This window comes from Muntiacus reevesi, chromosome 2 (genome assembly GCF_963930625.1).
Source record: "Muntiacus reevesi chromosome 2, mMunRee1.1, whole genome shotgun sequence".
Taxonomy (NCBI): Eukaryota; Metazoa; Chordata; class Mammalia; order Artiodactyla; family Cervidae; genus Muntiacus; species Muntiacus reevesi.
This window is the reverse complement of record NC_089250.1, coordinates 83,673,383-83,697,506: the sequence shown is the minus strand read 5'-3', so window position 1 is coordinate 83,697,506 and position 24,124 is coordinate 83,673,383. Positions and strand designations below refer to the sequence as shown.

Genomic DNA, 24,124 nt, shown 5'->3' with positions numbered 1-24,124 from the left:
TACTGATGAGATGGTTAGATAGCATCACTGATTCCGTGGACTTGAATTTGAACACACTCCTGGAGATAGTGAAGGATAGGGGGAATCTGGCATGCTACAGTCCATGGGGTCACAAAGAGCTGGACGCGATGTAGCAATTGAACAACAACAAATACTTGATCTTCCGTGTTGTGTCAATCTCTGCTATACAGTAAAATGACTCCGTTATATACATATGGACATTCTTTTTTTTAATATTCTTTTTCATTATGGTTTATCACAGGATATTGAATATAGTTCCCTGTGGTACACAGTAGAATCTTGTTTATCCATCCTATAGTTTGCATCTGCTAATCCCATTTCCTAGTTGTTCAAGGCTTTATAAACCAAGATTAAAGCCTCCTTGGGAAGAGGGCCCAGAGGAGTTGGCTAGTTTGGTCAAGGAGAGAATCTTTGTCAGTATCTAGTTATTGGTAACTTCTACCAAATAAGGAAATATCATGATTGTTTTCATCTAATTGCTAGTGACATTTTAGTAAGTAAAGAAAATCAACATGAACCAAATTTATCACAAGAGAGTTCTTATTTGGATGTATTTCCATCATTTTATTAAATCTAGCAGTGCTACCTAGCAGTTGTTCATAGTTTATAGACCTAGTTGAGGTACTAACTATTTAGAAAGAAATAAATCTCATCTTTCATACAATGTTGAAATTTGGCTTCCTGTGTAGAAAAATTCATGTGAATAAAACAATACCTTTTGGGTGTGTGTGTGTGTGTGTGTGTGTGTGTGTGTGTGTATACACACATATATATATATATATATATTTGTGTGTGTGTGTGTGTGTGTATTTTTTTGAAAAAAAGTATAGTTTTAAAATAAGAAAAAACTCTGATGCTGCATGGGGTTATAATGTAGATATCAGTATTCCATGTTTTCAGGCACTGAATATAAGCATAGTGATGTTTGTACACAACATATCTATATAAATTTTTTTTTTCATGGTGAAAAATCGAAGACCAAAAACCTAGAAAATTTTAAATAGAGAAATATCCAAAAGCTTAATAAAGCTGGTAAATAACATAGTTGTGTACATTTTTTGGCTAGATTTATGTAGGGTAAGTTTATCTCATATCACTGTTATGCCTGTGTTTTCCAGAATAAGTTAATTTTTACAATGTGTATAGCATCTCAGTGTAGTAAGTTAGAAAGAAGAAAAGACAAGTCTAGTGTTTTCAAGGAGAAGAAGGATGCCCAGTGTTCAAAAGTACCTGAGTCTTGCCTGCCTGACCCGAGGGTCCTCACCATTGCTTTAGGTCTTCCGTACTCTTGTTAGATTTATTCACTGTCCTTACGAATACTTTAAAAAATATTGGAATTGGAATCAATAGTAAATACTCTTTCATTCTGAAGTGTGTGTTTTTAAAAAGCTTCAGACGTTTATTTGGCTTCTTTTTGGCTGTATAATGCTGTAAAGTCTGCTGTCGGTAGAAAAGTATTCTTTTTTGTGAGGATGAGTATGGCATTCTTGCTGCGTAATTTTCTCATGTCATCTCAAATGCACTGTGTTAACACTTTCAGGACTCCAGTCAAATTGAGCTACTAAAAGAACTGATGGATCTTCAGAAGGACATGGTCGTCATGTTGCTGTCCATGTTGGAAGGTAGTTTTGATTTATATCTTCAAATCCCCTTTATTCTTTGAAGGATTCCATATATGCTTGCTCTGGGAGTCAGTCTGCTGCAAAGGATAAAATATCAGTGCCAAAATGGGACAGATACCTCAGACTTATTGCTGGCTTGACTACTCTTTTCTCAAGTTAGTTTTTTCTTTAAAGAAATCCTGCCAATCTCAGGTCACAAAGCTATGGAGTGAAACCAGTAGTACTTCGTTTTATAATAGTATTTTTCACTTCATAGTGACACCTTAAAGGGTGTGCTCTTCAGAGAGTACCTTAAAGAGGGTTTTGTTTGTTAGTCATTTTGTTTGTTTGTAAGCAGTAGGGATTACAGATGTTTGGGGACACTCCAAATGCGTAAATTGCTGCTTTGAGCTGACTGCCTTATAGCTCCTGTGGGTCATCAATTTCTGCAGGTGGAGAAGGCAGTAGAGAGCACCCCACCCGCCAAGGCTGGTGGCAGCCTAAGTTCTCCCTTCTACAAGCCTCTTTCTTGGGTTTTCATTCTCTCTCTTTCCACCTTATTTTCCTTTGCTACTGTGTTTTCTTTCTATCTCAGGCAGTAAATATAGCAGGTAAGGGATGGGGTTCTGAGATCTGCCACCAGCACCCACGTCTCACTTTCTGACACAGGCAGCATGACCCCGACGTGAGTAATGTCTCCGTTTCTCACTTCCCTCCTCTATGAAACGGAGCTCAGGACAGCTTATGCGAGCATTCTGTGAAATCATGTGAATGCGACCAGAGCCACTACAGAATGTTTACTATTATGTTCCCTATCCTTTTTTTCTTAGTTCACTTCAGTCGCTCAGTCATGTCTGACTCTTTGCGACCCCATGAACCTCAGCACGCCCGACCTCCCTGTCCATCACCAACTCCGGGACTCCACCCAAACCCATGTTCATCGAGTCGATGATGCCATCCAACTATCTCATCCTCTGTCATCCCCTTCTCCTCCTGCCCTCAGTCTTTTCCAGCATCAGTGTCTTTTCCAATGAGTCAGCTCTTCGCATCAAGTGGCCAATGAGTCAGCTTCAGCATCAGTCCTTCCAATGAACACCCAGGACTGATCTCCTTTATGATGGACTGGTTGGATCTCCTTGCAGTCCAAGGGACTCTCAAGAGTCTTCTCTAACATCACAGTTCAAAAGCATCAATTCTTCGGCACTCAGCTTTCTTCATAGTCCAACTCTCCCATCCATACATGACTACTGGAAAAACCATAGCCTTGACTAGATGGACCCTTGTTGGCAAAGTAATGTCTCTGCTTTTTAATATGCTGTCTAGGTTGGTCATAACTTTCCTTCCAAGGAGTAAGCATCTTTTAATTTCATGGCTGTAGTCACCATCTGCAGTGATTTTGGAGCCCAGAAAAATAAAGTCAGCCACTGTTTCCACTCTTTCCCTATCTATCTACCTTGAAGTGAAATGATGGGACCGGATACCATAATCTTTGTTTCCTGAATGTTGAGCTTTAAGCCAACTTTTTCTCTCTCCTCTTTCACTGTCCTTCCTAATTTCTCTCACTTAGTCTACCCTGCATTAACTAATTAAGGTAGTAGACACATCTTGCTCTAGGACTTTAAAGATGCAGTGTTTGCTTGAAACCCTTAGTTGGCAGTCACTCTATATCCTCCAAGCACAAGATCCTTTTCCCAGGACCTCAATTCAAGTTTTAGTCTAAATAGCAGCAATACAGCCATAATAACTGAAGGAATAACGAGTTAAAATTAACCTCGTTTAAGTACTTTTTCATCTGAATACCAGGTTTGTGAATTGGTTAGTATCGTTACCACTCTTTTGCAAGTAGTGCAGAGAGACTCAGAAATCTGCCCAGGTTGCTGTGCCAGCAGATGGTGGGATCTGGATTCAAACCCCAACAGCGTGGCTCCCGAGCCAGTGCCTTTTTTGTTTTTTTGGCTGTGTTAGGTCTTCATTGCTGCGTGTGAGCTTTCTCTAACTGGGTTGAATGGGGGCTACTCTTGAGTTGACGTGCTTAGGCTCCTCATTGTGGTGGCTTCTCTCATTGCCGAGCGTGGGCTCTAGGTGTACCACTTCAATAGTTGTGGCCTACGGGCTTAGTTGTCCCAAGGCATGTGGCATCTTCCTAGACCAGGGATCAAACCCGTGTTCCCTGCATTAGCAGGCAGAATCTTAACCACTGGACCACCAGGAACGCCCTTGGGCCCATGCTCTTAACTCTGGTGTTTACTGCCTTACAGATGAACCCCACAAACCCATCATTATGTATCTTTCTTCTGATGCCTACCTTTGTGTTACATATCACATTCTGTTCAAGGAATGATGACTCTATAATATAGGGTAGTATCTCATTTTGTCAGGCTTATTCATAATATGCCATTTTCTAGCTATAAACATTCTGAACCATGAGGAAATTAAGGAGGTCTTTTACGTTTTACATGAGAAAGAGCATCTGATTTGCTCTCAGTGGTTCCGTTTGAAGTCCTGGCCCTAGCTCTCAATAATCATGCTACAGCAAGCACTTTAATTTAACCTTGCGAAACACAGTTTCCTCAATAGTAAAATCATAATTAATAATGAAAAGTACCTCCCTCACAAGTATTTTCAGGTATGAACATGAAATCAGGTAATGTCTGTGAGAAGTGATTTTTTCATTCCCAAAGGGCTATGCAAACACTTATTTTTATTATTAGTATGAGACTGGATCCGTTTCAGGTTTTAGGATAATATAAATATCTGCCTTTTTAAAATTAAAAAAAAAAAATCCTAAAGCATGTTGCTTCTGGGATCAACTGGAGGGGAAAAATGTCAGCCTTTCATCACATATTGTTTTACATGCATTTGTCTGATTACTTTGTAAATATGCTTTTGCATATGTTCATGTAATCACTTTCTAAAATTAGAGTTTACAAGTAATTATCCATCTTTTCCTTCACGCATTGGAAGAGAAAAGATCTATCTTTGATTCAGATGTCATATAAGATTTACATTGTTATTTTCTCTCTAGACACTTTTTAAAAGTCATTTTAAGACGTTTATTATTTACCTGCACAAGTTAGCAGCAACTTACACAATTGGACCAGGGTGCAATGACTGGTCACACACACTCAACGTACATTGGCTTCTATCTGCCATTGACACTGGTTTTATTGGGAATGTTCGTTTTGAGCCAATGCAATTCTTTATCCCCAGGCAATGTTGTTAATGGCACCATTGGCAAACAGATGGTTGATATGCTCGTGGAATCTTCTAACAACGTGGAGATGATTCTCAAGTTTTTTGACATGTTCTTAAAACTCAAGGACTTGACGTCTTCTGATACTTTCAAAGAGTATGACCCTGATGGTAAGGGAGTTATTTCCAAGAGGGACTTTCACAAAGCCATGGAGAGCCATAAACACTACACCCAGTCCGAGACTGAGTTTCTCCTGTCCTGTGCAGAGACAGATGAAAATGAAACCCTGGACTATGAAGAATTTGTCAAACGGTTCCACGAGCCTGCCAAGGACATTGGCTTCAACGTGGCAGTGCTTCTGACAAACCTCTCCGAGCACATGCCCAATGATACCCGGCTGCAGACTTTTCTGGAACTGGCTGAGAGCGTGCTCAATTACTTCCAGCCCTTCCTGGGCCGCATCGAGATCATGGGCAGTGCCAAGCGCATAGAGAGGGTGTATTTTGAAATCAGTGAGTCCAGCCGAACCCAGTGGGAGAAGCCCCAGGTCAAGGAGTCCAAAAGACAATTTATATTTGACGTGGTCAATGAAGGGGGGGAAAAGGAGAAGATGGAGCTCTTTGTGAACTTCTGTGAGGACACCATCTTCGAGATGCAGCTGGCGGCTCAGATATCAGAGTCAGATCTGAACGAGAGGTCAGTGAATAAAGAGGAGAGTGAGAAGGAGAAGCCGGAGGAGCAGGGTCCAAGGATGGGTTTCTTTTCCATCGTGACGGTCAAGTCCGCCCTGTTTGCCCTCAGGTACAATATCTTGATCCTTATGCGGATGCTCAGCCTGAAAAGCTTGAAGAAGCAGATGAAGAAGGTGAAGAAGATGACAGTGAAGGACATGATCACGGCCTTCTTTACATCCTACTGGGGTATTTTGATGAGCCTCCTGCACTTTGTAGCCAGCGTTTTCAGAGGCTTCTCGCGCATCATCGGCAGCCTCCTGCTGGGAGGAAGCCTAGTCGAAGGTGCGAAGAAGATTAAAGTGGCAGAGCTCCTGGCCAACATGCCAGACCCCACACAGGATGAGGTTCGAGGAGACGGGGAGGAGGGGGAGAGGAAAACTCTGGAAGGGGCCCTGCCCTCTGAAGATCTGACGGATTTAAAGGAACTGACAGAGGAGAGTGACCTGCTTTCCGATATCTTTGGCTTGGACCTGAAGCGAGAAGGAGGGCAGTACAAACTGATTCCTCACAATCCCAATGCTGGCCTGAGTGACCTCATGAGCAACCCCGTCCCCATCCCAGAGGTGCAAGAAAAGTTCCAGGTAACTTACCTCCAGTCACAGCAGCTCTCTGGACTTCAGGTGGGCATGATAAGTGAACTTGACATCAGCTGTCTTGCTTGTGCCAGAGTGGTGTTCAATAGATGACTTGACTTGCCAAAGAGTAATGGCTTTTTAGTAGGCAGAGCCAGCCAGCCTTTTGAAGGTCCTTTACAAATTATTTCATTAAACTATGAAGGTACAAACTCTGGTACTCACCCTCACAACATTAAGCAGTTGATCAATAATCATTCCTTCCACAAATATTTTATGAGGATTGGCCATGTGTCTGGTACCCCTGGGTATCATACGGATTTAAAAGAAATGTAAGATGTAATCACTGCTTTCAAGTTGCCTTAAGGAGTTTATTAGAAAGATAAACCACTCATGAAAAAAATTAGAAAATCATTAAGTGGTAAGCAGCATGGGCCGCAGACTGTGGAGATTACATGAGAAAATGGAAAGCTTAGTATGGCTTGGAGTAGCTGGGTGAGACTGAAAAAGTGGGACCTAAGTTGGTTTGGAGGATGAGTAAGATTTGAGTAGGTGAGTGAGGGAAAGAAGGTGGTTGTGAAATAAGTGGGAAGGAGTTTAGAAAGTTGGTGCTCCCTTCTGGCCTGGCAGGTGAGTGTGGGGAAGGGGGACGGGCACGAAGCAGCAGAAGGAAGGGCACACGTGGCGGTTTTATCCCCTCGATTGAGGCAGGAGGGTATCATTTATAGGTTACAATTTGACGCAGGGTCACAGAGCTTCCTGAACTCATTCAAAGGTGACGTGCTATCCCGCTTCTCTTTTCCCATGGACTCATCCAAGGAACAGAAGGCAAAAGAAGAAGAAAAGGAAGAAAAAGAAGAAAGTAAATCCGAACCTGAGAAAGCTGAGTACGTGTCGTTTCTGTGTCCCTTCCTTTGGTTCAGTGTCTTTCACTCATCCTCTCCCTTCGGGGATGCAGTGGGGAGAATCTCAGGTTGCAAGATGACACCTGTCATCTCAGTGGAAGCCCTCAGCCTGTGGGCGGGGATCAGTGTAAACACCTACCTGGGTCGGTGGGGGGGCAGTCCTATCTCTTTCTGGTTCCATGAGGATTTTGTTTGTGTGTTTCTCAGCAGAAACGACTGTATGATTCCATGTGATGTGATGTTCCCTGCAAGATGACTGTTGTAGTTCTTATTTTTTTTAATTGAGTGTCTATTCTGTCCTTGTAAAGAAGGGAGGGGACAGGCATTCTGAATGCCATTGCATAGACTCTTGGGGACTGGTGGACCTCAACACACTGTCCCAGGGCCACCTGCTTAAAAACCGCCTGGAGAGTCTGTTAAAGACACAGTTTCCTGGGCCCCCACACTGGTTCGGAGTCAGCAGGGCTGGTGTGGGGCCGAGGAAGCTTCATTTTCACCAATAGTCTTGGTGCTATGGAGAGCATAGTTATAAATGCATTACTAAGGCATAAAGAGCTGGATATGAAACAATGAAAATGTGTAATTTTCTCATAAAATTGGCTTCCTGTTAACAATGGAGACCTACATCATTCCCCAAGTTTGCACAGTTTTATATGCATATTTTTAAAAATTGGGGAAATCAAATTTTTAACTGCATATAGTACCACTATTCTCACATAGCACTTTATTTTTCCCCTCTGTTCTGTTATTTTCTTTGGCCTGTTTTCATTGTCTGTTTTTCCCCCTAGATTAGACAAATGTTTGTTTAGAATCATGTTAATTTAGTTATACCTATAAAATTAAAATAATATTAAAGTGAATAATTCAGAAATAATTCTTATTATATTTTCACGGAAAAACAGTTTTATTCAACTTTTTCACATGCATGCTTGACATTACTAGAGTTACCTTTTGAGTAATTTAATACTTTTGCAGGGAAAATCAAATTTTTTAATTTCTAAGATACTTGAGAAAATTTGGAAGCATTTAAGCCCTAATAGCTAGTCATTGTTAAGGACTGAACATTAAAATCAGAATTTAAAAACAAGGTATGTTGAAAAGTCACAGCCAAAAAAAGTCATCATTATTTTTCTCTTTTCAGTTAAATATTTTATCATATGCTTTGAAAGAAAAATACAATATATAAACATAAAGATACTTGAAGCCTATAAAATTTTCAAACACAGACAAAAGAGAGAAGGTAATAACATACACCTGTAAACCCATCACCTAGTTTTAATAAGGGCTTCTCTGGTAACTCAGCTGGTAAAGAATCCACCTGCAATGCAGGAGACCCTGGTTCAATTGCTGGGTTGGGAAGATCCTCTGGAAAAGAGAATAACTACCCACTCCAGTATTCTGACCTGGAGAATTCCATGGGTTATATAGTTCCATGGCATCTCAAAGCATCAGTTCAACTGAGTGACTTTCACTTTCACTTTAGTTCTAATAATTATTAACATTTTGCTAACCTTGTTTCATGTAGGTTTTCTACTGCCAACCATCCCCACCACACACCCATAGACACACACACACACCCACACACACACACGTTTTGAGGCGTTCGGTGGGACAAGTTGTTTTAAAGAGAATACTAGTCACCATGTCATTTCACCCATAAGTACCTTGTACACATTACTAATTGCTAAAGACTGTTTAAAGAACCATATTTACCATGCTACTATTTACACTAAACAAAATTTGCAATTATTCTTTAAATACTGTCGAATAGCTGCTAAATATTTAAGCTTCGAGCTTCCTTGTCTCAAAGGTGTATTTTTACCATTGGTTTGTTTGAATTAGGCCTCATATGAGGGTCACCATTGTCTATTCTTCACAATCAGAGCCATTCATTGTCACAGATCTTGCACTGTTGAATCAGTTAAAAATGGCCATGTAAATGACTATAACAATGAAACACAGACAAACGTAAGAGAGCTTGACAGTCATTTCAGTGGCAACTCTTAAATGTTAAAAATAATGTTGGAAAAGTCTCATATGGGTTAAGTATGAGTTATACTATGTGGTTTACATATATATGATAACATATATACATAAATACATCTCCATGAAGGCCTGGTATTTTGTACCTGGAGAGATTTAAGTATCAAATTTCAGTGCTCCCAATTCCATTATTGTCTGCAAAATTAACATATTGACATTCTCTATATGTGTCATCAACCAAATGCATATGCCTCTGATTTTAAGTCCTAATAGCTAGTCAGTGTTAGAGGCTGAACGTTAAAATCAGAATTGAAAAATAAGGTATGTTGAAAGTCACAACCAAAAGAAAGTCTCTATTATTCCCTTTTCAGTTAGCTATTTCATTGTACACTTGGAAAGGAATATACTGGGTATAGATACAAAGAAAAATGAAGCCCATAAGATGTCCTACAGAGCTGAACTTCACAGAATTATTCATATATAGGAGGCTATGATAAGCCAGAAATTCTACTGCTAATTCTAAAATTAGAAGAGGCATCAGTTATTAAAACTGATACTATGATTTAAATACTTGTATGTTTATATATTTTGGCATAAAGCTTGTTCAGTTCTTTGGTGTCTGGTTGGTTTATAGTTCACTCATTTGCGTTCATAGAGGAGAAGATGGAGAAAAAGAAGAAAAAGCCAAAGAAGACAAGGGTAAACAAAAACTGAGACAGCTCCACACACACAGATATGGAGAGCCAGAAGTTCCTGAGTCAGCATTCTGGAAGAAAATCATAGCCTATCAACAGAAACTTCTAGTAAGATGTTTTAGAATGAATATTGCTTTTGATATATTGTAAGACCATGATCATTCGGGTGCAATAAATATCCACTGACCTTCCCTTGGGTGGTAATCAGAGAATCAAGTCAGCCCTGAACGTATATGGTATTTGCCCATCTTAGTGTTTATATGTTAGAATCAATGTCTTGGTCCATGGCTCCCTATTATCAAACCCATAATCTCTGCACACATTCACATGACCTGAGACCATGTGATTTAGTGACTGCCAGCATCTTCCCAAAAGGACATTTAAAGAGTAAGTTAATACTAACACATATATATGGAATTTAGAAAGATGGTAACGATAACCCTATATGCAAAACAGAAAAAGAGACACAGAAGTGCAGAACAGACTTTTGAACTCTGGGGAGAAGGTGAGGGTGGGCTGTTTCGAAAGAACAGCATGTATATTATCTATGGTGAAACAGATCACCAGCCCAGGTGGGATGCATGAGTCAAGTGCTCGGGCCTGGTGCACTGGGAAGACCCAGAGGAGTCGGGTGGAGAGGGAGGTGGGAGGGGGGATCGGGATGGGGAATACGTGTAACTCTATGGCTGATTCATGTCAATGTATGACAAAACCCTCTGGGGAAAAAAAAAAAAGAAAATAGAAAAAAAAAAAAGAGTAAGTTAATTAACATACCCCGAGGCTCCCTCTTTCCAGGACACTATGTAAGGCTCTGCAATATATGATAGCAAAACAAGCCTTCTAGGGGACAAATAATTCATCTTGATGTTTCAGAGTGGGGTTAGTTAATCTTTCTTGAATTGCCCTTTTATTAAAAATCCAGTTATAAAAATATTAATGCAGTGAGCCAACTCTCCAATGATAATAAGATCTATTCAAAATTATTCTTTAAATGGAAATAAGTAAAAAAGTGAAAGAAGAGGGAGAAGATAGTTCTTTATGTAGTATCCTAAACATTTTTCAGAAATGCTCCTTTAGTTAATAAAATATCTGCTTATATGTGAAAAACAAAAAAGAAGATGTAGTTCTCTATTCCTTTTTGTACAGGATAGAATTGTTAAAAATTTTGTCTGAAAGACCTTTTATATGAGTATATATGTATATGTGTATAAATATTATATATTTGTATCATATAAATAGGAAAAGATTGGGAGATGAATGTCTCAAATAAACCTACGTGAGGTACTGACCAAAAATGTCAGACCTAGAAATTAAGAACAACACTCCATAATAAAGCCATTTGAAAGGCAAAATCAAATTTAACCTTTGAGGAAAATAAGACCAAAAACTCATATAGTATAGAACTTCACCTATAAGCAAAATGGATTGTTCTGTCATGATATATTCTAACTGCTTATACATAAATATATATATGACATATTTTAAATAATTTATACAGCTTATTAATAGTTAGAACTATGCTTTCTTAAACTACACTGTATGTTTCCTATATTATTTAGTACAGAGTAGATGGAACGGAAATGTCTTTGAGGCAACCCTGGAACATCCGTGGTTTGATTTGCCGTCACAGTGGCCACGGCTGCTGGTGTGGTCTGCCTAGGGTGTGAGGTTGTACAGGCGCTGTGATAAGCTGTAGCAGCCCCAGTGGGTTCCTGAGGAGTTTATGTAACTGCAGTTGAACAAAGCAAGTAATTGAGGTTTTTCTCCCCATCCTTCTGTCCCAGAGGTGCCTTCTTTCCTGTTTCTCTTTGCACCATCACTTTCTTTGCTCACCTGTTTGCATGCATAAGCCTACTCATGGCCACATCGGGTGCCACAGTGCCTCTCGTGACACCAGTCTTCGTGACCTCCCAGCTCAGATAACCAAAGTCACTAACCCAGACTTTATGACCCAGTCCCACCTTCTCAGGGGAACCAATGTGACTGACCCAATTTGGATGTGGTGACCATCTTTGGTCCTATAAATGGTGGCAGAACAGTCAGGATCATATGTGGGGAGATGACACCATCCAAGTCAGTTTGTGTCCATGGAGAGAGATAACTAATGAAGTATCATTCTGATTTGGCCTTATAATGCTAAAGCCCCTGATATATTCAGATAGATACTTTCTGGTCATCTCCCACTTAAATTCTTGGTATGTCCCAAAATCTTTTCACTTAAACCTAATTCTGCTCTAATAAGTGTTTTGTACTTTTCCCCCATAGCTCAATAAATGACACCAGGCATTTACTTACTTGTTCAGACCCCAGAATCCAGAAGTTACCCTCTATTGAGTCCTTTCTTTTTCCTACCTCGATAAATCCAACAATAATTCTCAGCTCTCTCTTCTAAATATATCCAGAGTCTTCCCGGTTCTTAGCATTTCCACAGCCACCACTGGTTCAAGCCACCACCATCAACATCCTCTTTCTGCATCCTGCAGTAACTTTGTAACTGGTCCCCTGCCTTCCATGCCTCCAGTCTACTTTAGACACAGTAGCTGGAATCATGTTTGCAAATCATCTGATCGCATCAAGCCCTCTTCCGCTCCTTCAAGAGCTTGCCATCTCATTTACAGTAAAATAGTAATTCCAGTTGTAATAATGTTAATGATTACCTTCCCCTATAGTAACTTATCTAATCCTCATAACAAACTTATGAGACAGGTTTTGTTGTTATCCCCACTTTATACATAAGAAAAGTGATGCTTACAAGAGTGATTAAGTCTCTTGTCCTCCCGCAGTGAGGAAGTGGTGGGGTCAGGCTTCATACCAGCCAGTATGATCTCAGCAATCAGACACTGAACCACTGCACTAAGGGGCAACACTTTTTCTTTTTCTTAACGTTTCTTTTGTGTTTATTGAGATATACCTTACAAGCAACAGTTCAGTCTACAGACCTTAATTATACAGCTCAGCTGGATAAATGTTTGCACACATACCATCTGTGTGTGACCATCATCCACAGCACAAAGCGCAGACTTTTTATCAAAGGCCTACAGAACGCTGTCCCCCACTCACCTCTCTGACCTCATTCCTTCCCACTCTCTCCTCCTCCCACTTTGCTACCTCCTCGCTATCCATCAAACACAGCAGCATCCCTCAGAATTCAGGACCTCTGCCCTCCAAGCTCTTTCTATGACGTTGCCTTCCCACAGTTGTTCACTTGATTACTGCCCTGTGGCATCTAGGCCTCAGCTCCAATGCCACCTCCCAAGAACCTTCCCTGACCACCTATCCAGATAGTACCCCCTTCCCTAAGTCCTTAGTCGGATGCATTTTTCTTCAGAGCATTTACCATTCCCTGAAATTAGGCTATTTTTTGTTATCTGTGAGTGTGCTTTTTTTCTCTGCTCCGTGATGGTTTAAGTTTTCTTATTCACTATTATGTTGACAGCACCAAACATGGGACTTAATAAATGATAGGCCCTCAAGAAACAGTTTTCGGTAAATGCATGAATATTTTATTTCAATTGCCTTCAAATTTCAAATCTCTTGATTCAATGACCTTTTAATAATTTTTTTCACCTTCAGAACTATTTTGCTCGCAACTTCTACAACATGAGAATGTTAGCCTTATTTGTCGCATTTGCAATCAATTTCATCTTGCTGTTTTATAAGGTACGTACGTCTTAGTCTTTTAATAACCAATGTGAAATTACAAGTAGACTGAACTGAATGTAATGATTTGACAGATCCACTAATAAGCACACGAACATCTTTTCTGAAATGTATTTTGATGAAAGAGAAAATCTGAATCTCAGGTGCATCACTGACTGTCTGGGACAGCAAGAATAGATTAGCTCCCTCGCACTAAGTGAGAAATGCCCCCACTGAAGAATGTGGGATTTTAGAGGGTTTGCCCACAGTACTTGTAGCCTGATTTGGCTTGATATGTCACATGTATCTTGTGGTATGGCATACCTGTATTCCGTTAAATTCTTTTGATCATTGAGAAGACAACTTAGCCATCTAATTTTCCCCTGCATGCATTTTAACCCTCATAACTGGTTAGACTAGAGGGAGTTTTAAAATATGGTCATCATTTGCCGTTTCTATTTCTATTTTTTCATTCTGTTTTTCTATTTACAGTGCTGTGTAAGTTTCAGTTGTATGGCAAAGCGATTTGTTTATGTGTGTGTGCATATACATATATTTTCTTTCTTAGATTCTCTTTCATTATAGGTTATTATAAGATATTGACTATAGTTCCCTGTGCTGGGTTTTTGAAAAGCTATCTTTTCAGCCTGTGCTTGGTCTTTTCATCATGCAGTGGCTTCACATCCAGCTCTTTGCCGCTAAGGCTGAGTTCCCATTGATTCTTGTTCACCCTGATCTCTTAGAGAAAATGAACTGACTGTTCTCTAAATGGTTTGAATCAGGTCTCCACTTCTTCTGTGGTTGAAGGAAAGGAACTACCCACTCGCAGTTCAAGTGGAAGCGCCAGAGTCAGCAGCTTGGACAGCAGCTCGCCTAGAATCATCGCGGTGCACTACGTGCTGGAGGAGAGCAGTGGCTACATGGAGCCCACGCTGCGGATATTAGCCATTCTGCACACGGTCATCTCTTTCTTCTGCATCATCGGATACTACTGCTTGAAAGTAAGACAGTAAGGCACCAAGGAACTTGTGTGTGTCCGCATGCATGCGTGTTGCTCTGGGGCAGCAGAGTCTGAGATGGAAACTGCAGACACACAGTTTATTAGGGAATGTTCCATCAACACCTGTGGGGCAAAGGGAAGAGGCAGCATGGGGAAGAGAGAACAGACCCAACAGGGCACGTCACAGCCTCTGTTCTGAAGTTGAGACACCCTTCAGGGTGGTCCTGGGCTGGGGGCATTGGAGCCTGCCCTTTGGAGCTCTGTGTTGACCGGTCACAGGCTGCAGGCTGCCATGGGAAGGGGATGTGGCTGTGACATTGTAGTTTTGTTTTTGTTTCTCCCCCCACAGTAATTATTCACATATGGAAAATTTCACCTGTAACTTGACAGCACAGCAGTAACCAACCCACTGTGTACTAGCAATGTTCAGTGTAGTAAAAATTCTAGAAATGTATCATATTCGACCTCCAAGTCGTCTCAACTGTTCTGCTATTAGGCACATGTCTCTCACCATCCTTGGCAGAAATGCTTCATGGTTTGTCACACATCACCCTAGCTTCTTTCCTGAATCCTGTAAGGGAGTAGTATAGTTTGGTGAATAGAACTCAAGGTCGTCTCTCCAAGTGCTCAGAGCTTCACACTACCTTTGCACACCTCTTTTATCTTTTCCTAACATGGCACTGTTAATGCTGCAGGGCTTTTGTTTCACTGTTCCCTGCTTCTGACTGGGAAGCTTATACAAGACTTTTGGAAAACTAAGGTCCAGAGTAAATGATTAGAATGTAAAGTTTTCTTCAGAAACACCTCTACCTCCCTTTCCTTCCCTTGTTTTATGAGAGGGACAGGGGGCTGTTCTTAGATACTTCTACCATGTTTGCATCTTTTTTGCATCTGTGTCTTGTGTAAACTCTGTGCATATGAAAAGAGTGTCAGTAAATTCTGGAGACATTTTGGCAAATTGACAAACATTTTTGCTGATGTCGAAATTAGAATTTATTTCAAAATAGCATATATAGGCATGCTGAGCATGCAGTTATTAAATAGATTTTTCAAAGCTCTAAAATTTTTTAAAAGTATGCATTTTGGAACATTATAACAGTGCTATGTTTTATTGCATTCATATATATATATATGTATATATTATATGCAAAAGAAAATAAATTTTATATAATCTTTTTCTCAATATTTAAAATTTATTTCATTAATGCAAATTATCTATGAACCTCTCTGTATTTAAAAGCACATGCATACATATATCTACACTATCTTCTGTTTTTCTAAAACCTCTAGATGCCTCTTTCTGCCTAAATATGGCTGGTTCATTTTCACTCACTTTTTACTTTCCTGGAAGTAACTTGGGAAATATTTCTTTCCAAAAGCTGTTTTGTATAGATAGTGACCACAAGAGATGCCGGTTAATGTAAACTAATTTTAACATGTTTATTTTTCAAATGTAGGTCCCACTGGTTATTTTTAAGCGAGAAAAGGAAGTAGCTCGAAAATTGGAATTTGATGGGCTTTATATTACAGAACAGCCTTCAGAAGATGATATTAAAGGCCAGTGGGATAGACTCGTAATCAACACACAGTGAGTAAAGAATTAGATGAAACATTTCTGTGCTCAAAAAATTTCAGGACATAAAATACTTTGCCAGAGTTCCTGCAGATTTGTCAAAAGTTTAGCAGAAGTGAATAATAGTTATATATTCAGCCAAGAAAATCAAATGACTGAGCTCCATCATCCTCTTAATGGATGCCATCAATTTTTGCCCTCTGTGTTCTGATTTCCTCCATCAAAAATGGCTTTAAGTCCATTTCCACGGCAGTAATGGAACTTAACATCCATTACTCAGTGTTCAGGGATGTGTGTAGCTCAAGGTACACAACCTGCAGTGCAGGGTTATCTCACAGAAAAGCGTAGAGGAAGCCAAAATTACTCATTAAGGAAAGGGATGTAGCATTAAAGGCAAAAATATTGACTTTCACACATTTAATCTAAGTTGGAAATTTTTAGTTGGTATCATCCAGCAGTCTGGCATATACCTAGCTAAGCATTATGACATGTGAAATATGACAGAAAATCAAGTGCTTTTCTGTGTACTAATTATTTAGCCTTACGAGATCAAGATCCAAGGGACTAGCTGTTGCTTCAGATATAAATCCATCATTGAAGTCTAATTTACACTATTAAAGGTATTAATGATACAATATTTTCTAGTAGTTTGTGCTACTTGAGTGAAATAGATTCTTTTTAATTGTAATTAGTTTTTTTAATTCTTAAAAGGTTATGATTTCTAGTAAGTTCAAATGGGGCTGATGTATATGTGTGTTATAAACATTTACTCTAAATGCTCAATATTTTGTTTAGCAACTCTATTTACTAATACTAAATCCAATCAAGTCTGTCCCCTTAGGTGACTTCTTAAGATGCCAGGATCATGTGATGTTAATATGCTCAGTTTCCTTGAGAAAAATTGGTGGTAATGAGTTGTTTTTAAAAACTTCATAGGAGAAACAGTGACAGATTTTTAGATACTTTAATTTTTAAAGACAATTGACAGAGCAATGTATATATTGACATACATAAATAAAAATATAACTCCTTATTAATAAATATGTTCATATTTTATCCATAACAATATTAGTCCATATTTTTTGTGATTTACATGGATATATTAACATTTAAAATAATATTTAATATTCTTATAGAAAAATTATGAAATAAGATGGGAAAAGTTCATTGTAATTTCTGTGAATGAAAGAACACATTTACATATTATTTTTAGTATTTTGTTTATTCCAAACAATATATTGTTATTTATCATTTTTTAAATGATACTATATTTTACTTCTGTGCTTTTATATCTTTTAGGTCATTTCCCAACAACTACTGGGACAAATTTGTTAAAAGAAAGGTAATACTACTTAGAACACTTTAAGTTTTCTATTTTTTCCCAAAGTGCAATTCAGATTTGAATTTGCTGTGGCTCATATGTAGAAAGAGATATTGAGGTATGCTTTATCTGTCAATGTCATTTCAAAATGGAAATAGGATTGAATATGAATTTCAAAAATGTCGCAAAAAATCCATACTCTGCAGCTAAAAATTAAATAAGCATTGCTCATCCACCTATCGTCTGACTCAGGTGATTAAACAGTGCTCAGCCTGTACATTAAAAAGAACTGGTAAGAAATTTCTCTGAGATTGGGTAACTGACTGAAGGTTCTTTTCTGATAAGACAGCTGAGTTACCAGGGCTGGAATTCTCCCTTATAAAGAAGTAAAGTTGTTTTATAACAACAGAGGACTAAATTTTATTTACTTTACATAAACTTCAAAGACTTTTAATTTTGATAGTTTTTTCCTTCTGATGCACATCATAGGATGGTAGGAGGAAGACAGTAAAGACTGTCAGTTCTGATTTTGAGAGTCAAGGATTTATCTATGCTCTTCCTATCACACATTATTTAATGTAGATCACTTTAAAAAAAATATATAATACATACACAGTACTTGTACATTGTAAAATACAGTAAACATTATTTTGCATCTCTTTCTTATTCCTTGAATCCTCCAGTTGCCAAGCCGAATCAATTCATGCCATGTACCATATGAGTTGTAGCTCCAGTGTATATATATGGTCTGCGGTAGAATGGCCACAAATATCTGCTGAATGAAGTGATCTTTTCCCCCTTTGATTCTACCAGTTTAGTGGTACTCAGAGGGTGGTTGGTGACTAGCAGCTACAAATTTTTTGATACCAGTCTGAGGGGAGAAAGTGAGTTTGCCAAGAATTTAAATCAAGTACATCATTTAAAATGAAGCACATTAGAGAAAACAGAACAACACAAAAAACCCTGGAGACTTTCTAGTTGGAAGGGGCAGAATGTTTGCTGATTTTCATTTTGGTGCAAGTTTTTTGTCTCCTTGTGACCACAAAGTAGTAGCATTGTACTAATGCAAATGAGTGCATCCAAGTTAGGTCAGAGCTTTGAAAGAATAATTTTTAAGTAATTTAAAATAGATGATTTGAATATTTTATTCATATTAAGTATTTAACAGTATAAAGAAGCAACTTTAAGTTATCTCTAAAGGAGATGATATATCTAGAGTCAAATAAGTAGACAAATTGTAATTGCAGCTAAGACTCTCCATGGCGTTCCTGCTCTGGGGTCCAATTTGTCCTCCTGGGCGAGAATATAACCCCTGAAGAAGTCCCACTCAGATCAGCCCAGCTCCTCTTCAGTACTGTGAGAATAATGCAAAACAAATTGTTTTAATGAGCCTAAATAGTATACATTCATGGGATTTTAAACTACCTTTGCTCTTTTATGTTTTCTTTCAGTTTACCTGATTGTCCACATTCCAAAAATGCTCTTTTTAATTTCTGCTAATCCTTTCTTTCTTTCTATTTATGTATTTTTCCATCACCTAATCTTTTACTTTAACATCCCCCTCCTTTCTCTCTGGTTCCCAATGCCTTTGTTTCTCCTACATCCCTTTTCCTTGCTTTCTTGTCCCTCTTTTGCTGCCAGTTCTCTCTCCTTCTGGATTTCTTTCATTACTTTTCCTGTTGCCTCCACTTTCACTGATCTGCAGGATCCGCATGGTATATAAACCCTAAGCCAAGAGTTGCTATAGAAGAGACAGAGGTACTGAGCTCACAGGTGATCTGTGAGCCCACGTCTCAGCACTGATTTAAAAACCCAGCACTTGGGCAAAACCAGGCAAATGTGATGGGGCAGAGGAGCAAGGAAACCAAGGGGGGTTGCTGAGAAGTGATTCTAGTGATGGATAAAGCATCTATACTAGAGTTAACTGAGGGCCTGAGGATGGTGACACGGTTTCAGGTTCAGGTGGAGAGCACAGAGGGAAGACCAGCGTGTCATGACCATCCCAGTGGCGGGTTGTGCTCTGTGCAGGAGACCTTTGCTGAGAGCCAGCCTTGCCTGGATGTTTCCTCACCCGCTCTTTTGCCAAGCCCACCAACCCTGGGCATGTGACATTCTCTAAGATACAATTTCTTTGCCTGCAGAGCAGGATGCTAATAAGAGGAAACTTCCTTATTGTAAGAGCCCCATGATGGAAAACAAGTCAAAATTCTTAGCATAATTCCCAGCATAAAGTATGAATTTGGTAGAAGTTACTTTATTCCATTACCTCCCACCACCCCTCTACCCATTTCCTTCAGCCCATCCACTTCTATTTGCATGCCTTCCTCTCTTGCCTAAGAAATCATGTTCTTCAGCTAGGTATTATTTAAAATGCTTTAAGTAGAGTTGCCTGGCAGTCCAGTGCTTAGACCCCACATTTCCAATGCAGGGGGCGCAGGTTCGATCCTGGTCGAGGAACTAAGATCCCACTTGCTGTGCAGCATGCCCTAAACAAATAAATGCTGTTAAATTCACTTAGATCTTAATAGTATGATCATAGGACATGAGCTGTAAGTTAGATTTTTAAGTGAACTTGAAAGTAAGACATTTATTATGTATTAAAATACTCTGATGTTTGTATGTACATACATAGATGAGACTACTTAATGGTGGAGGTCTGTAAAACGCTTCTGTTCTTGCCCCAGGTTATGGATAAATATGGAGAGTTCTATGGCCGAGACAGAATCAGCGAGTTACTTGGCATGGACAAAGCTGCCTTGGACTTCAGTGATGCCCGGGAAAAGAAGAAGCCGAAGAAAGACAGCTCCCTGTCAGCTGTGTGAGTGTTAATTTTGCTCTATTCAAGATGTGTGTAGAAAGGAGGAAAAATGAATACACTTCTGAAGTTGCTAGAGCATTGATTTCCTTTCCTTCAGTGTCAGAAGAACAGAGAGATGAGAGAAACAGTATATATACAAAATCTGCTTTTGTACTTCTGAGCTCTGGAATCATTAGATTTAATCTATAACTTTTGAACATGTCTTTTTTTGTTATTTATATAAAGCAAGAAAAAAAGATTTATGTTCTTAATTTGATTTGCCTTTTTACCCCTAAATGCCACTTAAGTCGAAGTCAGAGGTACAAAAACATAATATTTGACTATGTTTTCTTAAAGCTTCCTATTTGAAAAGAAGTTAATTTTCTTATTTTGGAAAAGGGAGTCATGTAGGCCTTGTATTAGAAATGTTCAAAGTTCATATCCTTTTATTATAATTGTTATATTTTATTTAAATAGCAAAGACTTGGTACCATGTTATCATACTGTTACTTAGAAAGTTTACATTAAAATGAGGCACCCTTCTATAGTGTTTGCATGGAATGTTATGATATAACTAGGAGAATGTAAACTGGTTGACTTCACCAGAGACTGACTTTCACACACATGTGTAGTATGAGTATATGTATATATACATCTATTTATATTTTATGAATTTAATAAACTGTAACCTGAAAATAAATGTAAAGCCTATATGCTTTTAAAAAGTAATTTCTTATTGTAGTCACAACAATTTTAGAAAAAACAGTGGTTACCATCCCTTATTTAAGGTGTATTTAAGGTGTCAGTCAACTAGGTATGTGATGATTTCTTTGAAAACATAAATATTTAAGGTTCTGTAGAGCAGAGTTAGATTGTCTTAGATAAATATTTTAGTTAGCATTAAAAAGGACTCTTTGGCTGACCTATCTTTTTGGTCATGTTTTTTTTCTCCCTGAAACCTTGGTTAGAGCTAGTTGAGTCTTTAAAAATAATGTGAACCCAGTTGAAAAGTAGTTCAATAAGCAAATATGTAACAGAAATTATGAACTTAAGTTTAAAGTATTATCTGGTACTTTAAGAAAACAAATATGGTTCTTAAAGACCAAATCACCAAATATAAAAAGAAACACAGTTGATAACCCTTAGGCATTAAGACCTTTATGTTAGAATATCATGTAAAACAAGGACAGTGGTGAAAAGTTTGCTGAGTTTCCCACTAACATTTTCAGATCCCTGATAAGCAAGGTAGAATTAAATATTTTTACTGAATTATGCATTTTACTTGGTCATATTTGTGACTCTGGAAAATAAGTGAAAAAACAGAAAAGTTTAGACTACTGTTTTGCTATGAACAGTTGTAAATTAGTAGAATTTTCCACTGTTTTACATAGTAGATATTTGCAGTTTTGACCCCTAGAAAAGTACGAAGAAATTAATGTGGACTTTATTAATATCATTAAATAGGGATAATAAAATTGCAGTCAGCTAGTAAATAACACACATTACTAGGAAAAAATTTACATGTAGTGTTCCTTTATTAAAGTGTTTTAAAGATGGCGTTTTAAAAGATTATCTGGTTTCTATATGAATATTATCTTAATGTGAACATTTGCATACAAGGATGATTTATATGATTTATGATCAGGTATCTGTGTGTGCATGCATTTATCAGTCAAACATAGAGGACTTGGTATGTGCACATTTGGGCTTCCTGGGTGGCTCAGTGGTAGAGAATCCACTTGCTAATGCAGAAGACATGGGTTCGATCCCTGGGTCAGGAAGATCCCCTGAAGAAGTAAGTGGCGACCTGCTCCAGAATTCTTGCCTGGGAAATTCCATGGACAGAGGAGCCTGGCGGGCTAGTCCATGAGGTAGCAAAGTAGTTAGAAATGACTCAGCGACTGAACAACTGCAGCGACAAATGTGCACATTTAAATAGGTGGCCAACTTGCCTCCTGGGGTGGAATGGCCTCCAACAGCCAGAAAGCCTGCATACTTCTTCACTATGTGTCTTTATGGAGTGAGGGGGGAGCTTCTATCTCAGAGCTGTCTGGCTTCTAGTTTACCTCTGAACCAAGCGCTGTGGCTGGGGAGGCCATGACTGGTCTAGATCAGCTGTGCTCCATCCTTGAGGGTGGAGTCAGCACTGCCCAAAGAGCATTACTGCCGCCATTGGTGAGAAGAGAGAACTGTGTACTACAAAATACTTCTCATGCAGTTAGTGGCGACTTGCTACCCTAATGAATGATAGGGATAGAAAAGAACTAATCATAAGAATAGATTTTTAAATAAAGCACAAAACTACCATGGGAAATTCAGACATCCTGATAAAACCCTTATTTTATTTTGGATTGCTTTCATGGGAAATAATTATGCTCTCATGCAAAGTGTCCCAAATTGTTTGTTTTTTTAATCTTTTTAAGAAAAAATATTGTTATATTGAGACCTATTGTAAACATTCATGAAACTTTAAAAATGATTATTTAAAATAACAAAATTACAATTTTATTTCCTTAAAAGTAAAATATCCTAGGCTAAAGTAAGTTAAACCTTAACTCCAAGGGGAAAACCCTCCTATGAAGTCAACATTAGATGATAAACTATCACTGCACTTATAATTTAAGATTGGCCTAATTAAAGAAATGATTAAAAAAGCAATTACAGACTAAAACAATTTCTCTAGAGAAGCCGTTTTGAAAATAACACTAAAAATTACATCATATTATTATATCAATTCCTAGAATGTTGGGAAGGCTAACAAAATTATAATGTCTAGCCCTATAAACCAGTGCAAGTTCTGAAAAAAGAAAGCTGAAAAGTATATTTTAATACATGTCTATTTTATTCTGCAAAGATCAGAAGTATTTATGTGGCAATTCATTCATTCAACATTATTCAATATTATATGATGCATTCAGTGTATCATGTAATGTGCTTGGTGATGGGGATTTTAGAGACTAGTGAGAGAGGTGTAAATACATGTACATACATACATACACACCTACAGCTACAAAACTGTGGGAAGTGGCTATAAAGGGAGGCGACTACAAAGTGCTGTGGGAACCAAGGGAAAGGGTTAAATTCCTTTTCAGATAGAGAAGGATGTGAGAAGGGGCATTTCTGAATTCAAAAGGAAACAAAAACAAAACCAATAAGCCCTTTTACTGGCAGAATCAGTACCGTTATAAAGTAAATGTGGACATTTATGCAGGTTTTTATTAGTTGAACTAAAAATAATTCTGTTGGTATGCAATTATAAATGTAGAGTGAAAGTTAGAGAGGAAAGTCTTGATAAACCTATGTTGGTTAATCTGTACAATGTTCAGGAATAATTGTTAGATGTAAAGTGTTTATCTTACATTTAATGTAGAGAAAAGAAAAGGTCAAAAAAACCCTATTTTTAAATAATAGAAGATAAAATGACGCTTTGTTTTGTCTTCTAAGATTCCTCTAAAAAAATCGCAAAACTCTGGAATACATTGTCCAATGGAGCTCTCAAGCTCTTCCCTGGGCAGCTGAACTAGAACTGATATTCTGAGATGGTTGCCAGCCCTACCCCATCCCACGGGGAGTGAATGCCAGCAGGCTCTTGTAAGCCTGTGAGCCTTTGCTTCATGTACATATCTACAAATTCTTTTGTTTTTCCAGACTGAACTCTATTGATGTGAAGTATCAGATGTGGAAACTAGGAGTCGTTTTCACTGACAACGTAAGCTACCTTCAATACCACAAAGTAAAACACACTGATCAGATGAGTTTGCTGGTTTTCATCAGGTGGAAAGATGGCTACTTAAGAAAGTTATTCAAACATCGGTTCATTTAGTACTGACCATATCTGAGAAAGACCCACAGAAATACATGATTCATCAGCCCATCTCTCATTCCATTTCTTTCACTAGCTGAAAGATTAAAATGAAAATATATTTACACAAGAAGGTGAAACTGAGATGAAAATTCATGTGTATTTTCATTCAGGTTTTAGTTGAACAATGGCATTCTTCAAAATTTTTACAGATGTTAGAAAGTTCTAAATAAGTTTTTAAAAGTTTTTCTTAACATTAGTTGCAATCCAGTTGTTTCTGCCAAGTTA

General features: G+C 38.3%; 1 protein-coding gene across 1 annotated transcript in view; it reads left to right on the top strand.

Annotated features, from left to right (window-relative positions):
• Nucleotides 1–24,124, top strand: part of RYR2 (ryanodine receptor 2) — an 813,831-nt gene that overhangs the window by 749,786 nt on the left and 39,921 nt on the right. Inside the window, exons 90-99 of the mRNA XM_065922240.1 lie at nt 1,562–1,643; nt 4,833–6,130; nt 6,941–7,008; nt 9,665–9,812; nt 13,278–13,364; nt 14,126–14,344; nt 15,801–15,931; nt 17,216–17,258; nt 19,922–20,055; nt 23,683–23,743. Of these exons, the coding sequence (XP_065778312.1) occupies nt 1,562–1,643; nt 4,833–6,130; nt 6,941–7,008; nt 9,665–9,812; nt 13,278–13,364; nt 14,126–14,344; nt 15,801–15,931; nt 17,216–17,258; nt 19,922–20,055; nt 23,683–23,743 (2,271 nt within the window). The remainder of the gene's footprint in view (nt 1–1,561; nt 1,644–4,832; nt 6,131–6,940; nt 7,009–9,664; nt 9,813–13,277; nt 13,365–14,125; nt 14,345–15,800; nt 15,932–17,215; nt 17,259–19,921; nt 20,056–23,682; nt 23,744–24,124) is intronic.